Source organism: Saccopteryx bilineata, chromosome 6 (assembly GCF_036850765.1).
Source record: "Saccopteryx bilineata isolate mSacBil1 chromosome 6, mSacBil1_pri_phased_curated, whole genome shotgun sequence".
NCBI lineage: Eukaryota > Metazoa > Chordata > Mammalia > Chiroptera > Emballonuridae > Saccopteryx > Saccopteryx bilineata.
In genome coordinates this window covers 109,032,318-109,051,241 of record NC_089495.1, presented here as the reverse complement: position 1 = coordinate 109,051,241, position 18,924 = coordinate 109,032,318, and the positions used below count along the sequence as shown (strand labels likewise).

The following is an 18,924-nucleotide window of genomic DNA, read 5'->3' as shown; positions in this document are numbered from 1 at the left end:
TTCAAAAGAAATAAATGCTGATAAAAAAAAAAGGGATGGATTCCAGCTCATGTTAGTATTTTGCTTGGCTTGCCAAGTTCTTAAAAGCATTTTTGCATTCAATTTAAAAATGGAAATATTTCACCTGAAAATCTGTACTTCTGATACTTCTTGAAAAATCCAGAGGCCTACACTCCCACGTGACAAATACCAGCTGGAGCTAAGAAGCAGTTGTCCTCCTCCATCAGGCAAACACTCCCTAGTTTGCTACAATCCCCACCACTCCCTCTTGTACTGTAGACACTGACACCCCACCCAGTTGCAAATTATTCTTCTCAAGGCACACTGCTTCCCTCGTTGATGCTACATGTGTCTGGTGCCGACGGCCATGTGAGTCTGTGACCCTCAACGGAGTTTTACAAAGAATTTTCATGTAATTCTTACCACAATGTTATGAAGAAGGTAGCATTACTCTCCATGTTTTTTTACAAATTAGGAAGCCAGCCCTCAGAAAAAGGAAGCCTAAGTGACAGAAGCATGGCTTTAACTTAGGTCCTACAATTCCTTCTCTCATGCTCTTCAGACCACAGGACAGGAATAGCCCACGAACAATTCTATGATGGAAATGTTGGGCAAATTACATATATTATCATGTAAAGAAAACATCCTTCAATATCTTGCTTAAAATGTGACTGAAAAAAATATAGCCAGGCTTGATGATTTGGTTGTTTTTCATACAAGATAAAAGCCATGAGTGTCCCTAGAACTAGACAGGGTTCTTTCAGCTAGAAGCACACAGCCCAGGGGCTCTGGCTGCTCCAGGTGCTACCAGGCAGCCTAAGGGCTGAAGGTGTCACTAGCTCATCACACCTCTAACTTAAATCCCCACATGGGAACTAATGCTCCAGATAGTCTAGAATAAAAGTAGTAAAAAGAATACAGTACTACAAGTTTAGAAAACACAGTGGTTGCACATTTACAAATTCTAGTGGATGCCAACAGTTCAATAACTGGCATCTAAATGGGAAGAGCAAATAAATGACTTCAAGTGATTCTAAAAGACTGTCAAGAATTGCAAAACTTTCTGATATTTCTATTTGCCAGGTTAAATAATGAACTTTAGGGTAGACCATGGCCAAAGCACTTATATAAATTAATCATAAAAACCCTTGGCCTATATCCATGAACTTAACCACAGATCCCAGATATGTATAAGGACTTAGAGTACAGCACTCAGCACTCAGGCCAATCTGGGAATCTGTTCCAAGCAGCGACAGCAGTTCTGCAATGCTAGTAGAGGGGCATCGTTGGGTGTATGGGGAAGTTTTAATCAGTTTGACAGGGTACAAAATTCAAATGGAAGCTATTAGGAGCTTAAAGCCAATATCAGTCCAAGGGATAGAGTGTAGTTCCCCTAGCCAAAGGCCCGGTGTGAGATCATACTAGTGATTTATCTCCCCTATATCCAAACTTGTTAGTGTTAAAATAAATGAAATGAATGAATGAGTGAACTAATGCCTCATTCTCCCTAGTGGCTACGTGGTCCTGTGATAGAGCCAAATGTGAAGTGAAAGCCAAAAAGCCATCTTCAACCACAGGGATAGGAGCCAGAGGCTGGAGATGGCAGAACAGAAAGAGGCACAACCTAGCTCCAGACGTGCTAGTAGGTGAGAGAAAGAGGCTATACGTGGTTAGACCTAACTTATAAATGCCCCACTGAGCCTACAAGGCCTTCCTCATTCATAGAACTGTGGTCCATCAATAAATGCATAGCCTTGTTGATACCACTCAAAGTCATATCCACAATTAAGTAACACCAACACTTGGAGCAGGTAAAGAAGGGCATCACAGGGTGTATAGAGGGAAGTCTCTACCCTCTATTTAATTAGTATTGTCATTTGTTGATTGGTAAGCTGATAATGCTAGCTTTCTCTCTGGAAAACCAAGTTTAGCCTGTTGTGATTTCCATGGAGGCTACATGCTGGTCCTACCACACCTGCCTAAACAAAGCCTGAGACAGGTGATGTAGCACAGTGAGGCTGAGTGGAAGGGCTGTGGAGACAGATGAACCAGGGCGCATGCACATTAGATCCCTCATCTCTCAAATGAAAGCACAACCCTAGCTTCATAAAATCATCTGGAGGATTAAATAAGAAAAGGTACATAAAGGGCTTAACACAGTGCCTGGCATATGGAATAAAGTCAGTAAATGTGAGCAATTATTAATTACTATTAATATCCTTGAGGTTTTTCAGCTTTCTCCCTGAAATAGGATACATACTATGTCCATATGTGCTTAACTGTCCATTTTTTAAAATTTATTGATTTTAGAGAGAGAGAGAAAGGGAGGCAGAGAGAGACAAAGGAAGGAAAAGAAAGAGAGAGAGCGAGACACCTACCTGTTCTGGTATGTACCCTGACCAGGGATCAAACTGACAACCTTCTGCATATAAGGATGACACTCTAACCAACTGAACTATCCAGCCAGGGCTTAACAGACTAATTTCATGTCATTTAAAAAAATTGTTTGTTAAATGTATATTGAAATATTACATATTTTTTATTAGGGAAAAACCTCTTATTTCACCATATGTTTTGTTTTGGAGTTTAGAAAATATGGTTACCACACTGACTCTACTCACTAGTTCAGAAATTTGTTACATCACAATAGCTTTTGCCCAGCAAACATTCATAATGCAACATCTACCCATTTCTCACTTTATATTTACTACAGAGTAACAGTCAACATGTCAAGTCAGCAAATGAGGAGAAAATAGTTATCTGAAACATGTCAGATGCTATATTAGCAAATTTCAAGTAACACAGGGCAACAGAAATCATGAGAAAAGCAAGAATCAGTGTTCATTACCCTGCTGCTAGTAGAGCAATTACCAACAACACACCATGCTACAAGGGCACAGGCTTTTCCTGTGCCCACACCACCCTAGCAGTAGCCACATGCTGGACTGTTGACCTTCATCTGTTTCCTGAGACTTACTCTACCCCCCCATCCACAGACTGAATAGTGATTGCATATTCCTAAAACATAACCACACTTCTGGCCACAATCCCAGAGTGGACAGTTGACCATGGCTGGACCATTAAGTCCCTTCCAAAAGAATTCTGGGGACTGGTAGCCTGACATCAATCACTCCCTGCCTACCTAGACTGTAAAGGTGAAATGCAGAAGCAGCTGGCAGCCATGTTTTGCCATGTTGACTAAATAAGAAACACAGGAAGCCAGTGTGAGCAGAGAAAAGAACGAAGCAGAAAGCGATCCATGAGGGAAGCCAGCTTCCTGGTTCTACATTCGCTCTAGTCTTACAGCTCTATTCCTAAGGTTCAATGCACCCCTGTTCTTGTATTCTGCAAGACACTTGAGCCTACTCCAGGAACCATCAGAGCTGGTTTCTGCCCACAGCACCTAAGAAACTGAAACCCCACCCACCATTATATATCAGAAGATGATTGGTTTACAGAGGGATCCTCTTCCTCACTGTGAACTGACACAACACAACTCTATTGCTCTGATCCTGCCTATTACATTCTGAGTCCTGAGCTAGAGGCCGTGAGAAACAGAGTGAAGAGGAGGAGAACACAGCAAAACATAAGTCCCCAATTTCAGTGCATGTGAGGAAGCGTTTTAATAGACACACAAGAGTGTGCCGAGGGAACGCAGCTATCAGGAGATCCGGAGGAAGCAGCAGCCACATGACATGCAAGCACTGCTAATCCCCAGAGCAGTTTTACAAGCAGAAAGTTTACAGCTGCTAAAGCAGAACTGCCCAGAGATCAGTATCAGGGCACTGTCAGAGCACATGTGGGTCCTATCAGCTTTCCTTCCACAAATGTAAAACCCCACAAGTGGGATGGAGCCCAACTCTTCTCAGGATTGCCTTCTGATTTTTACCTCAAAAGCCAGTGTCATTAGTTTTTAAATGTTACCTGCTATTTTGCACTTAAATATTAAGAACTTCAGCTGTGGTATGAATTAATCAGTCCCCATGGGAAATGAACTACAAATTACCAAGCTTTTCCTTCACCTTATAACCTTGTTCCTTTTGTACTGTTATTCTCAAATTGTGGCACTCTCCTCACTAAACTGCATTTCAATAACTAAATGTTTCAACATTTTGATCTATTTTCTCAACAAATCCACCCAGTATTTGTCACCAGCTTTAACCTCACTTTTCCACATATAAAAATGAACTTTGATGTGAAATCCAGAGTTTTAAACCTGTCTACTAATTCAAACTTCTAAAAACATTGTGTACGGACAACATCTCTCTCAGGGGGACGTGGCCTCTGAGAGGCTGGTTTCCAATGTCCAGGCTGCCAGCTGAGCGCAGCTCCCTTAGAATTCCATCTCTACCTCCCTATCTCAGTATATTCCCAATGGGAGACACAGCCCTGCCCTTCAGGAAACCTTGGGGGATGAGGGACACACCCCTGCAGGACAAGGTGGCAAGTGGAGAGAGAGATGAAAGCCTGCAGAGGAGAATGAAGCACCCACCTGCCACACACCTCTCCTGACCTCGGGCAAGTTTGGGAAGTGGCAGGAAAGACATGGCAGGGTGACCTCACCCTTACATAGCTAGGAAAGAACTAGTCTCAGAACCATAGGAAAGCAAGCAAATAGCCCAATCCTACTGGAACCACAGGCACAAAAAAAATCCACCTACTCAGAGGCATGGTGGTATCCTAAATAAAAGAGTAAAACTTTTACTGAACATATATGCTCCAAGTACAACGCCACATGCTGCAGGAATATCACCTCCTGTGAAACACCCCACAACCCTAAGTGGAAATCTCATTTCCAGCTTATAGGTGCAGAAACTTGAGACCCTGAAATTTTAAAGTTGGAGAAAGACCCAATCATCTGTAGTCAAATGATTCCTCTCCCATTAACTCACTGGCCTCGCCTGGCCAGAGAGATTCAGACTATTATTGTAGATACATAACAAGAACTCATTAGCTACAATAATTAAAAGTGTATTAAAAGAAGCAGAGATCCTCAAAAAACAACAGACCCACAGTAGGCCCTGCTAATTATGAGAAGAATTTAATTTTGTGAAGGCAGTAGCACAAATAAATACAAAAGAAAGTATAAGGACAATTCAATAAATGTACTGAAGTAATTTAACAGTAAATTCTAGAAAAATGATTAGAACCATCAATTTACATCATTCAATAAAAATATATTCCAAGTAAATCAACAAGTTGTTTTTATCATCAAATTATATAACTAGGATGAAAGAAAAATAAATATTCAGTGAATCTCTGGCCACAGAATTACTTTCAAAAAACAAAGAATGATGGAAGAAATTTCAATTAAAAAGGTGTAGTTAAATTACAAAGTAAATGTTTTCTGTGCTGGCGGGATAGCTCAGTTGGTTAGAGCTTCGTCCAGAAGCTCTGAGGTTGCCAGTTCGATCTGTGGTCAAGCACATACAGGAACAGACTGATGTTTCCTGTCTCTTTCTCTCCCTTCCTCTCTCGCTAAAATCAATAAAATAGAAATTAAAAAAACTTTTTTGGAAAAAAAAGTAAATGTTTTCTAAGTAAAATAAAAAGGCAGCCCTAGCCAGTTGGCTCAGTGTTACAGCTTCAGCCTCACATGTGAATGTCCTAGGTTAGATTTCCGGCCAGGGCACATAGGAGAAGCACCCATCTGCTTCTCCACCCTTCTCCCTCTCCTTTCTCTCTCTCTCTTCCCTTCCCACAGCCAAGGCTCCTTTGGAGCAAAGTTGTCCCAGGCACTGAGGATGGCTCCATGGCCTCCACCTCAGGTGCTAGAATGGCTCCGGGTGCAATGGAGCAACAACCCAGATAGTCAGAGCATCGCCCCCTAGTGGGCTTGCCGGTGGATCCTGGTTTGGCATATGTGGGAGTCTGTCTGTCTCTCTGCCTCCCCTCTTCTCACTTCAGAAAAATACTGAAAAAGAAAAGGCAAACAACAGAGTATAAGAGAGAACTGGATTTTAACAGACATAGCGATAATATCCTTATAGCAGCTATAGAATGTATGTATAAGAAATTGTTCAGAAGAACCAAGAGAATTTAAGGGAGAAACAGACAAAGGATAGGAACTGACAATTCACAAAAGGAAAAATAACAAGTAAACAAGCAAATAGAAAAATATTCACTAGCCAACCAAAACATACAAATTAAACATCAATGAAGTACCACTATCAAGTAAATTATGAAGAAGTACCTTTAAATAATAATATCATGGCTGGTCAGATGGGGCCAAACTAATGTCCTCCTGTGTCACTGTAAATATTACAGGTGGCACAAACCTTTTGAAAAGCAATACAGCAATCTCTTCTTATAATCTTTCCTGAAGAAATAATCCAAATATCTGGGGGGCAGGGGATACCTATATGTACAACAATGTCCATTATAACATTTTTAAAACTGAAAATAATGTAAATAGCCAACAATAAGTGTTGGATAAATTATGACATAACCGCCCTGGCCGGTTGGCTCAGCGGTAGAGCGTCGGCCTAGCGTGCGGAGGACCCGGGTTCGATTCCCGGCCAGGGCACACAGGAGAAGCGCCCATTTGCTTCTCCACTCCTCCGCCGCGCCTTCCTCTCTGTCTCTCTCTTCCCCTCCCGCAGCCAAGGCTCCATTGGAGCAAAGATGGCCCAGGCGCTGGGGATGGCTCTGTGGCCTCTGCCTCAGGTGCTAGAGACGCTCTGGTCGCAACATGGCGACGCCCAGGATGGGCAGAGCGTCGCCCCCTGGTGGGCGTGCCGGGTGGATCCCGGTCGGGCGCATGCGGGAGTCTGACTGTCTCTCCCTGTTTCCAGCTTCAGAAAAATGCAAAAAAAAAAAAAGGAAAAAAAAATTATGACATAACCACTCAGCACTTTGAGCGCTGGCTGTCTTATTCATGATGGGCGATCCAGGGTCAAGTTCATATAACACAAGCATTAAATACGAGTAAATGCCGAAGAAAAAAATGGCCACTTAAAGACTAGATATTGGTGGCTTATTTTAAGTGGGGGGCAAGAATATAAAAGTATATTGTCATATTTTTGAAAGCCACATTAGAAAAACTGCTACAAGGTAATACGTAAAACACTAATCGTCATTGTGCGAGAATAAGCAGTTATTCTTTATTATGGTTATATTATTTTTATTTAAAATGTAAACAGACCCAGAGGATTACTATTATGATTACTTAAAATATAAGTTGATCCTTAGAAACTGAAAAGATAAAAAACTTAATAACTAATGAAAAACAAAACCCATAAACAGTTCCATATTATAGGCAAATCTGCCCAGTTAAAAGAAAAGTATAGTCACACAAAGAGCTTAATTACTGACATTTGAAACTTAGATAAGACATCATTTCTGAGTCCTAATTCAGTAATAAATAAACACAAGAAGCCAAAACATCTGCTCAATTTGCTGTACTCCTGTTTTTTTTTTTTCTGAACCCTGCGACTGTGAGTTCAAAGGACTTACAATTATTATCTTCTGACTTGGAGGCTTCTGGTGAGACAGGTCAACTTTACAATGATCCCAGTAGGAATTCAGAAAGGTAGGGGAGCCAGGAGTGGGTTAGTCTGGGTAGGGTGATGTCCCTAAGTTGAACTGTATACCATCTTATACACAGAGAAAAAGTATAAAACTTCGACAGTTTCTCTAACCCGGTGATTTTCATCTCATGGCACACATAAACTAATTACTAAAATTCTGCAGCACTCCAAAAAATATATTTTTTGCTGTTTTTACAAACAAAATAGGTATCATTTTAGTTCATTCACACCGGATGGCGATTGTCATGTTAGCTGTTGTCATTTTTTTGACAATCTAAGGGAAAAGAGGTCAATGCCCTGGCTAAGCAAGTCAGGTATTGCATGTTTTAAAAACTCTTACAGCACACAGGTTGAAAACCACTGCTTTAAGGTACTGTATTTCAAACTATTGTTCTTAACCATTATGGGTATGAAATCAACTGAATAAATCACTGCCAGAAGTTTTAAAAGGCTATCATAGAAGAAAAATACCAGCAATGCAAGTCCCATTTAAAAAATACCATTTTCCAAAACTTTTGTTTTAGTTATATATTTGTGTATGTGTCAACATATGTGAGTCATGGGTAGTTAATGCTAAATATATTTCTTACTATGATCTGTGATCAGAAAATTTTCAAAAGCACTGCTGATTTGAGGGCCTGCAAACCACCCAGAGTTAAACTGCTCAGTATCTGAAACTGAAGGATTTATCAAGAAGTAGAAATATAAGGAATCCAGTTTAACCAGGTATCAAGCACCAATAGAAGATAAAAACCTCCTCACTACTTCATCCAGGAATACCTGCTCCCACTCCGAGGCTCAGGAAAGCATCTTTTCACCCCTTTTTCCCTCTGCATGCTTTTCTGCACACTTATCTCCACTTGAGGTTTCAGGATGATGTGGTGCAGAGACTGGACATTTATCTAGTCACTACATGGGCAAACCGTAGTGCCACAGTCGCAGCTAAGAAATTCTGCGTGCTCCTTTGCCAGATGGAGAAACAGAGGCTAAGTGATGAGATGCCCTGGGAAACGCCCAAGGTCAATGCAGGGCACAGCTAAATCAGACACCTCAGTCCCAGTGCTTCTCCAAGAATCCTTCAATTAAAGGCACACAAAGCACAAAGCAGCACTCCCTGCCAAGAGACAGGTAGATAGATGACTTTCTTTCCTTTTTGGTCTTTTGTTAGTTTCTTACATCTCTGGTTTAATTTCCACTAATGACTAAATGAAGCATTTGGATGAGGAATCCCCCTGCCCTTTAAAGAAAAATAAATAAAAGAGTTAATGAGACTGTTTACTAAAGTTGCACAAGGAAAGTTATTTTTTTCTGCTTTAGGGAATTCCTAGGGTAATTATGGCACTCTCCTTGAGAGATCTATTCCTGAAAAAAAATGAGTGTTACCTTCTTTTGAATTCCTTCTATTCTGTTACTACAATTGAGAAGAAAAGTTTGCCTTGATGACCATTTTCTTCTCAGGTAAGTAATCATGTACTATATATAATTTAGTTTAGTGTTATAAATATCAATAGATCACTACTTGCAAAAATCTTTTTAAAATTTTTTATTTTTTTATTTTTTTAAGTAAGAGGAGGGGAGATTGTGAGACAGACTCCTGCATGCACCCCAATTGGAATCCACCCAGCAACCTGTCTGGGGCCAATGCTCAAATCAATCAAGCTATTTAGTGCCTGAGGCTGATGCTCAGATCAACCAAGCCATCCTCAGCACCCAAGGCCGAAGCTTGAACTAATTGAGCCACTGGCTACAGGAAGGGAAGAGGGAAAGAAGGTAGAGAGGGAGAGAGAGAGAAGCAAATGGTGGCTTCTCCTGTGTGTCCTGACCAGGAATTGAACCTGGAATGTCCATATGCTGGGGCTGACGCTGAAATAGTCTTAAATCAATTAACTTTCTATTTCTAAATGCTGTATTTTAATTTCCCCAAAACTGTTATTTTTAATGACATTACAATGGTTCTCAACAACAAACAGAAAATGTCTCCCTCTCAAAGCCAAATTCAAAGTGAAAAAAGAGCCAGGTAAAGATGATATACAAATAAAAAGCAGCATTTGTTTTTAAAGATTTGATTTTTTTTTTTTCTCGGAAAAGATTAGCTCTTTGAAGTCCCTCTGGCTACTAACATCTTATGACTTTTACCTAGTTTTTTTTTCAAAGTAAGTTTAGTTACCCTTGATAGCTGGTCAGGATTTTACAATCTGTGAATCACTTATTACAGGAGTGCCACAATTGCCACTCTACTACTTCCCATTGCCTTATAATATTCAGATGAATGTACCCCAATTCGGACTTTTGAGGTCCTGGCCAGAATCCAGTTTAACTGTGTAAGGCAGGGGTCCCCAAACTACGGCCCCGCGGGCCACATGCGGCCCCCTGAGGCCATTTATCCGGCCCCCACCGCACTTCCGGAAGGGGCACCTCTTTCATTGGTGGTCAGTGAGAGGAGCATAGTTCCCATTGAAATATTGGTCAGTTTGTTGATTTAAATTTACTTGTTCTTTATTTTAAATATTGTATTTGTTCCTGTTTTGTTTTTTTACTTTAAAATAAGATATGTGCAGTGTGCATAGGAATTTGTTCATAGTTTTTTTTATAGTCCGGCCCTCCAACAGTCTGAGGGACAGTGAACTGGCCCCCTGTGTAAAAAGTTTGGGGACCCCTGGTGTAAGGAAATTCAGAGCCATCGGGCGTTTTGGGGTCACTGGAACTAAGTCTCCTCTAGTGAGCCTCTTTGAATAAGCTTTCCAATAGTGATCTTTTGTTTTAACAACCGACCTGTATCCTGGTCTTTACAGACATAGAGGCATCCTGTTTCCAGACAGATTTGCTGGCAGAAACATTACCTAATGTTATGAATCCAGCATAAAGGTCTAATTTTCAACAATTATATGAAGCAAATTCCCAATTTGGGACCTCAAAACCATCAATTATGACTGCATAGTAATGAGTCTCAAGTGCAGTTTAAAGTTTTAAATAGAGACTTGACACACTCAAAAATTAGTTTAGATTGCCTGACCTGTGGTGGCGCAGTGGATAAAGCGTTGACCTGGAAATGCTGAGGTCGCCAGTTCGAAACCCTGGGCTTGCCTGGTCAAGGCACATATGGAAGTTGATGCTTCCAGCTCCTCCCCCCCCCCCTCTCTCTCGCCCTCTCTCTCCTCTCTAAAAATGAATAAATAAATAAATAAAATTAAAAAAAAAAGACTCATCCTTTATATAAAAAAAAAAATTAGTTTAGATGGGTGTAATTCTGTCAACTTTAGAGACCTCACCCCATCGCACCCAGAAGTCCTCACCTTTCAGAACTACGTTTGCACTGAGAAAAAGTTTAATTTGCATTATTTTTTATGCAAGTGTTACAAAATAGGTAAAAATCTTCACCAGAAACTCAATTGAACTGAGCCAAGATTAAGTATTAGTGAAACTAACAGTTTCAACAAGAGAACTGATATAATGCAATTTAACAATGAAAAGAATCAAAGGTAAATGAAACAATAGCACGTGGATTTATAAAACAAAATGACATTTTAAGATTTCTTTTCAAGAAAATCAAATGGTCATGGCCACTTAGAATCATGGTAGTTCAAAGTCAGAAAATAGGAGCCGAGATTAAAATAACTGAATCTCTCTCTTGTCCCAGCCATTTCTTGCCTGTATCCCCTTTTGTAAAGTTACCCTAGCCTAAAGATAGTATTAAACTCCCCTCTGGCTCAACTTAAATATCTTTGCTCCCGATACCTCACTACCTCCTCCAGACTATTCTACTCCAAACAATGATTATTCAGCCAGTGTTTAGTTTCATTCAGGGACATAAATTGCCTATCTCCTTACTGCTAAGCTGGGGATCAAATCACTTAATATGAGGTTAAAAAAAAATTCTGGCTCCCTTTTATCTGCAGTTTCTGCCTGCTTTCAGGGCTTACAGAATACAGCTATGTTGTAGGAACTAGCCCTGAATCAAGTCAGAATATACAGCAGCAGTTTCCCAGAGTCCCCTCTCCCCAACTCACCACCACACCCTCAGGGCCCCTCTTACCCGAAAGAGAAGTCCAAATTATCGCACCCAGAGGTTTTGTGAATTTTTACTATTACAGTTATTCCCCTGGAGACACTAATTTTCCAGGTTCTTCAAAGTGTGACACACAGAGCTGGATTCTGAATTTCAGCAGACTGGCTCCTAAGTTTACCCATCACCCAGTCCTTTCTAGTGCCTCTAATGAAAGGGAGTTTCCTCTTTCTCCTCTACTAGAATGCCTTCTCCTCTTCTCTAGCTTTTTCATATGCACTCCTTTTCATCTTGCAAGACCCATCTGGAGCAGAGCTCATTTTCTTTAACCACCACAAACTGAGGAGATGTCCTTGGCAACCCCAGAGGACATCGTTTGTACCTGTTTTCATTCAGCACAACTTATACTGATATTTTTAAAAAACACTTTTACCTATTGCATGGGTATAGACTCCTAGTAAACAAAAAATTTCCTAAAATTGTCTAAAGCTAACTACCTAGAATTACTGAAACTCTCTGTATGAATGCTAACATTGTTGACCTATAAGATATGCCTATAAAGAATTTACAAAGATAAAGGTCTGGATAAGGCTGGGTCCTACCCAGAGAAGTCTCTCTTGACCTTCAACACTTGGGAGAAGCTGCCACTAGACAAGGGAGCCCTTGGTAAACTGCAGACAAGACATCAGTCTTAATCAAAATTAAGCCAGAGAGGAAGCTCCTAAGCAAGGAATGTTAAAACGACATTCACTCAGAATAGACAGTCTAGAAGGAAGGTGGGAAGTGAGGGACTCAGACAGCCAAAGTTGGGTTTGTCCGTTAGAGATGGGACCCAGCTAAACAAAAGCACAAATACTCAGATAAGGATGGTGAATTCTGGGGACAAGCTGTTTTATGATAGCAGAAATCTATACCTTAAGTCAGATTGTTCTAAATTTCTTATATTTCCTCCCTTGGTATCCAGTCAAGTTCCAGGCTGTCTTAACGGTGCTGATGCCCTCAAGGTGCAGTTTTATCCACTCCTGGCCTGCAGATGAGAACATCATCAGTCTACTACAGAACTACTGGGTGAAAAATGGTAGTCCAAGTGAAAGGACCCTTTAAAGAAAAGTAAAATGTAGAGTATGTAGAGTACAACAAAAACTGTGGACAGCCCTGGCTGGTTGGCTCCGTGGTAGAATGTAGGCCAGGTGTGTGAAGTCCCAGGTTCGATTCCCAGGCAGGGCGCACAGGAGAAGCACCCATCTGCTTCTCCACCCTTCCCTCTCTCCTTTTTCTCTATCTTTCTCTTCCCCTCCCACAGTCAAGGCTCCACTGGAGCAAAAGTTGGCCCAGGCACTGAGGATGGCTCCATGGCCTCCACCTCAGGCTCTAGAATGGCTCTGGTTGCAACGGAGCATTGCCCCAGATGGGCAGAGCATCACCCCCTAGTGGGCATGCCCGATGGATCCCAGTCGGGCGCATGTGGGAGCCTATCTGCCTCCTTACTTCTCACTTCGGAAAAATTCGAAAACAAAAACAAAACAACTGTTGAATCCAGTCATTCTTCTGCATCTGAAAATTCCCTTTTCAATAATGAATCTTAGCAGTTGTGGGGGCTTTTTATTTATTGATTTAAGAGAGGTTAGCAATCTGGTAGGTAAAACATAATACTTCATTTGATATTCTTTAATTAATATTAAGTAAGGTTATCAGCCATTTTTATTTCTGTTCTTTTTTTTTTTTAAAGACTTTAAAATTTATTAATTTTAAAAAGGTAAGGAGAAAGAAAGAGGCAACAAGTAGCATTTGTATGTAGCTTGACCTGGCAAGCTCAGGGTTTCAAACCATTTGTAATAGCGATCTCACCATTCAGATAGGTAGGAGCAGGAAGCATCGACTCGTAGTAGTCATTTCTTGTATGTGCCTTGACTGGACAAGCCTGGAGTTTTGAACCAGCGGCCCCAGCATTCCAGGTCGCTTTATCCACCGCACCACCAGAGGTCAGGCTTAGGGTTGTGGTTTTATTACCTTCTAAAATTTCCTGAAAAAACTTTGTTGTTTTCACCAATGTATTGCGCACATGTGCTTGAAACAGTAGGAAACCCAGATGTGTTGATGGAATGAAGTAATGCATGGACTTCGAAAGTTTTAAGGCCATCCTGTCCAATCCTTTTCCCACAAGGCTATACATTTGTCTACACGGTGCTTTTTAAGGTGGTCATAAAATTCATTCAACAAATATCAATCAAATGTCTACAATGGTTAAGATGCTGCTGTGCTTTCAAGAAAAACAAAAATAAATCAGTCATTGATACAACGAATGTTTATTAAGGGTCTAGGTCTACTGTGTGTCAAACACACTAGGCCCCAAAAATAATACAATGAATAAGATGCACATATAACCCCAATAATTCAGTTAAAAGAAATGTTGCCCATCTGGTAGGCAAAACATGGTATTTCATTTGATCTTCTTTAATTAATATTAAGTAAGGTTATCAGCCATTTTTATTTCTGTTCTTTTTTTTTTTTAAAGACTTTATTTATTAATTTTAAAAAGGTAAGGAGAAAGAAAGAGGGAACAAGTAGCATTTGTATGTGCCTTGACCGGGCAAGCTCAGGGTTTCAAACCATTTGTACTAGTGATCTCACCATTCAGGGTCGATGTTCCATCCACTACGCTACCACAAGTCAAGCCATTTTTATTTTTCTATGAATAATCCTACATCTTACTAATGTGTGAAACAAAGGAAACAAGTCTTTATCTATCATATGTGCTACAAATGTTTTCCCTCACTTTGTCATTTGCCTTTAGCTGGGGTTTTTAGGGTTTTTCTTTTTTCATAAAAATTTTTAAATAGTCAAGGTTAAAGTAAAATTTTTAGGAAGTCAAATTTATCAAAAAAAATTTTTATGGTTCTTCCAAACTTAGAAAGATCTCCATGATTAATTATAAAAGTTACCCTTCTTCTACCATTTTTATTTCAATTTTTACCTTTAAGTAATTGTACTGTCTAGAATACAGATTAAGGATTAAGAATTCAGAATGATATCTAGCTTTATTTTTTTATCCAAATGACTAACTGGTTCTCCCAGCATTGATTATTAAAGAATCAATTTTTCTTCAAAAGAAAAAAAAAGATGCACATATCGTCACCAGAGGGGACTTCTGCAGAAGATAAATGGACAAATAACTATAATACTGTTTAAAATAGAAAATGTAAAATGTTTTCAAAGTTATTAAAGGCTATCGGGAGTCAGAGGTCAAAAAGGAAAACCAAGGTTTCAAAAGAACTTATGGGACACTGACATTCAGGAATAGGACATTAGCTGTGGTTTAACCATACAGTTCAGGAATGAAGGTTACTTAGTTTCTAGCTAAAGTTAATGGAAATATTTGTAGGTTTATATGAAAATCAATATTCTATCTTCATATTTTTAGTGAAAGTGACATGGGATTTTGAAAAGCAAGAATACAGATCAATTCTCCTTTAATGAAGACTAATTGAAACTGAGCTCTAAATAACAAAGTTATTTTCTGTGTGAGTACAGAAACACAGACTTGTGGATTTGAGTAATAACAGAATATACATAAAGAATAATCCTGGACTTATGGGTGGGCCTTATTTATTTAACAGTGACTCTAATAAAATAAATTCTAGCATTTACATTATAAACTAGAAAAGTGAAAATTAAAGTAATATATTGACATAAATCAATTTCTTTTGTTCCATAATCAAATAAAAATTTACCTTTCAGTTTCTTTCATATATGCTACTTTAGTTTCTACAATACTTTGAAGTGCATCCCCTAAGACTGTTTCCAGCAAGATAAACACTGATATGGGAATTAGATGACTTAGGACAGGGGTCAGGAACCTATGGCTCGCGAGCAAGATGTGGCTCTTTTGATGGCTGCATCTGGCTCTCAGACAAATCTTTAATAAAAAAAAAACAAACATTAAAAATATAAAACATTCTCATGTATTACAATCCATTCATTTCCTACTTCTCATGTTCATGGTTGCAAGTGGCTGGAGCCAATCACAGCTGTCCTCCGGGACAACACCAAATTTTTATTGGATAATGCGTAAAGTACACGGGTTGTTGTATGGCTCCCACGGAATTACATTTTAAAATATGTGGTGTTCATGACTCTCTCAGCCAAAAAGGTTCCTGACCCCTGGATTTACCACCAGCTATATAAATTTGGGCAGGTAAATTCTCTGGCAATAAATTTTGTCATTTGTAAAATAAGCTGTTACAGCAAACAACCTCTATGATCCCACTGAACTTAAAATACTATGAAAGTCGCCTGACCAGGCAGTGGCGCACTGGATAGAGCATCGGACTGGGATGCAGAGGACCCAGGTTCGAGACCCCAAGGTCGCCAGCTTGACCACGGGCTCATCTGGTTTGAGCAAAATCCCACCAGCTTGGACCCAAGGTTGCTGGCTCCAGCAAGGGGTTACCCAGCCTGCTGAGGGCCCGTGGTGAAGGCACATATGAGAAAGCAATCAATGAACAACTAAGGTGTCGTAACGCGCAATGAAAAACTAATGATTGATGCTTCTCATCTCTCCGTTCCTGTCTGTTTGTCCTTGTCTACCCCTCTCTCTGACTCACTCTCTGTCTCTGTAAAAAATAAATTAATTTAAAAAAATACTATGAAGGTCTACCTCTACTCCCAAAATCATCAACCAAAGCAAAAAGTCTCAAAACTAATATTAAAGGAACTTAGGCTTAACTACCTTTTTCTCCTTTTACTTGATTCAACCAACTTACTTATGAATCTCCTAATAGCAGTTAGGCTAAGCAGTTTCATCTCTAGGAGTTACATCCTGGAAAAAGTGACATCTATCTATACATTCCTTTAAAAACAATTCTGCAACAAAAGACATTCTAGGTCAGAAGCAATCTCTTTCACAGAATTTTGCCTCTATTGAAAAATTATACACTCATACAACTTCCTTGTGAATTTCAAAAGGTTTCTATATCCATGTATTCTATTCCAGCCATAAGTTTCTTTTGTTTATTGCACACTCCTTGCCATTGTTGTATGTTTACAATCTTGTCAGTTGGATCTGTACAGAAAATATATCCTTTTGTCCATTTGTATGGACTATGATGTAGACAAGCATAATATACCCATCCTAGTTATATTGAAGAACCTATGGTATAAATAGACCTATCAGGCAAATTTGAGGCTACATTGTATACAAAGTATATTGTATAAAAAGTGCTGAAATGACTGTAAGGACAATAATGAACACTTGGTTGCTTAACCTCTGCCTACAACTTTAAATTTTAGGAGTCACAGAGAAAAAATACTCTCTACCTCAGCAGAATTTGAACTTACATTAAGAATACCTAACAACTATTTCAATGTTAAAGCCCCTTGTCATTTACCTCTACAGTGTTAAATTTTTTAGAGTGCTAGTTGATATTGTCAAAGCAACAATTTCAGAAAATACTGTAAGTTTACTATATATTCAAGCAGCATTATCTGTGCATTAGCTTCGTCTGCCTAGTTCTGCATATTGGCGGATATTAAATCAAATACGCTTTGTCTGAAGAATGAGGGAGAATATTAAAGACAGAACTGGCTCCACTTCTGCAAACTAAGCAAAATTAAAGCAAAAAGAAAGGAAGCAAGCAAAGAGAAGGAACTCAACAACTATTTGCAGCAGTGGTCCCTTGTAAGTTCTAGGCGCTTCCCTTTGAGCTCGAAGAGATAAGAAAAGGAAGGCAAAGGAGAGATGACACCTCTCCTTCGGGCAGAAATCCAAAGTTACTCTTCCCAAGTTGCAATATTCATTGAATCCAATGGAAGATGTCTAGCAGATCCGGATTCCGTGGTAATGTCTGGGAGAACAGTGGCATTTGCTTTCTCAGTTTGAAGCCCCAAGAACTGTACCACAGTACTCAAAACCCTCAGTTATTTTGGCAGAGGCGGCCCGGGGCATCTTCCCCACGCACACAGCTGCAGGGTCGTGCGGCTCCTTCCTCTCCCCCTCCCGCCCTCAGGGCTGGACCAAGGTCCAGCGGCCGCATGCCGTTAGTCAAAGGGCCACCCTGGCGCGGGCAGGCGTCACCCGACCCCGGGGGAGCCCAGAACTCAACGCCGCTGTCCGAGCTCCGCTTTCCCCCGACACGCAGCGGCGGCAGAGCGCAGCTGGACACCGGAACCACCAGGATACGTGTTGTTATAAAAACTTGAGAGCGCATATCTACACTTGTGCCGAGATTGAGGCACAGACCCGGACGAGGGTTCGGGGTCGCCCCGGCCCGTCCCGCCCCTCCTCGCGGCCGAAGGGCAGCGGTCTGTACCTGTCCTCCGAGACGCTGATGACGCCCTCCTCCTTGGGAACGATCACGGCCATATTCACCACCTCCTGGGACCCCTCGACCCGCTGCAGCAGGATCGGCTTGCGGGTCAGGGGCTTGGACTGGATCTCCGTCGCCATCGAAAGAGGGGGCGCGCCGGGAGCGCCGCTGCCAACCACGCAGTGGGAGCGGGTTGAGGAGCCCGCTCGGCCACAGGCACACACTAAGACAAGGACTCTGGCTGGCCCGAGCGGGATGCCGGGGTCCTGCGATCATAGCCTGGCCGCCGCCCCTGGGAACGACTCCGCGCTCCCGGCTTCGGGCACCGAAACCGCCACCACTAGTGCTGCAACTCGGCGCCACCACCAGCGGAGGGAGCGGAAAGCCAGGGGGCGGGGCCGCGGGGGGAGGGGCCTGCCGCAGGGGGGGCCGCCGGTTGGGGCCAGGGTGGCTAGCTGCACTTCCGGAAGGGCGGTGAAGGAGGAGAAGGAGGAGGAGAAGGAGGAGAAGGGGAAACCTAACTGGGGGCGGGGCGCTGGCAGCCCAAAGCGCGTGCGTCTGCCTGCTTGCCCATTTCCGCCTCTCCCGCCCCGCCCCTCCTCAGTTCCCAAACCCTAGCGGGCGCACCTTCGCTAGGATGTGTGGGCATTTTTCCATCCTCGCCACCATCCAGTTTTTAGTTATCTCCCTCCTTAATCTATAAACGCCCGTGTCCACACCCCTGGGAACACGTTTGCCTGCGGCCTCGCCCCCTTAAAAAAATCCTTGAAAAGAGGGCGGGAGATTGGGCAGGGAAAACCGCGCCTGGGCGAGGCCGGAAAAACACGCCAGCAGGAAGAAGCTGAACTAGTTGGGACATAACTGGGCATGCGCACAGTTTACCTGGCCAGAGCTGCCTCAACAATGAAGTGCGGCCGGAGGTGGCTTACCTCTCCCAACATGCAATAGGCCCTGACATCCCATGGACTCTAGGGAGTTGTAGGTTTTCGGAGCCATGTCTCCCTTGTACTTGAATGACCCATCGCCCACTTCTCTGGGCTCCTGGCCTGGGGAGCTTAGTAGCCTCCCTGGCCATTGGTGGAGATGC

General features: G+C 41.6%; 1 protein-coding gene across 1 annotated transcript in view; it reads right to left on the bottom strand.

Annotated features, from left to right (window-relative positions):
• Window positions 1-18,216, bottom strand: part of WDFY2 (WD repeat and FYVE domain containing 2) — a 199,556-nt gene extending 181,340 nt beyond the window's left edge. The window contains exon 1 of the mRNA XM_066234063.1: window positions 17,841-18,216. Coding sequence (XP_066090160.1) covers window positions 17,841-17,977 — 137 coding nt within the window. The 5' untranslated portion in view covers window positions 17,978-18,216. The remainder of the gene's footprint in view (window positions 1-17,840) is intronic.
• Between the last annotated feature and the right edge of the window lie 708 nt (window positions 18,217-18,924).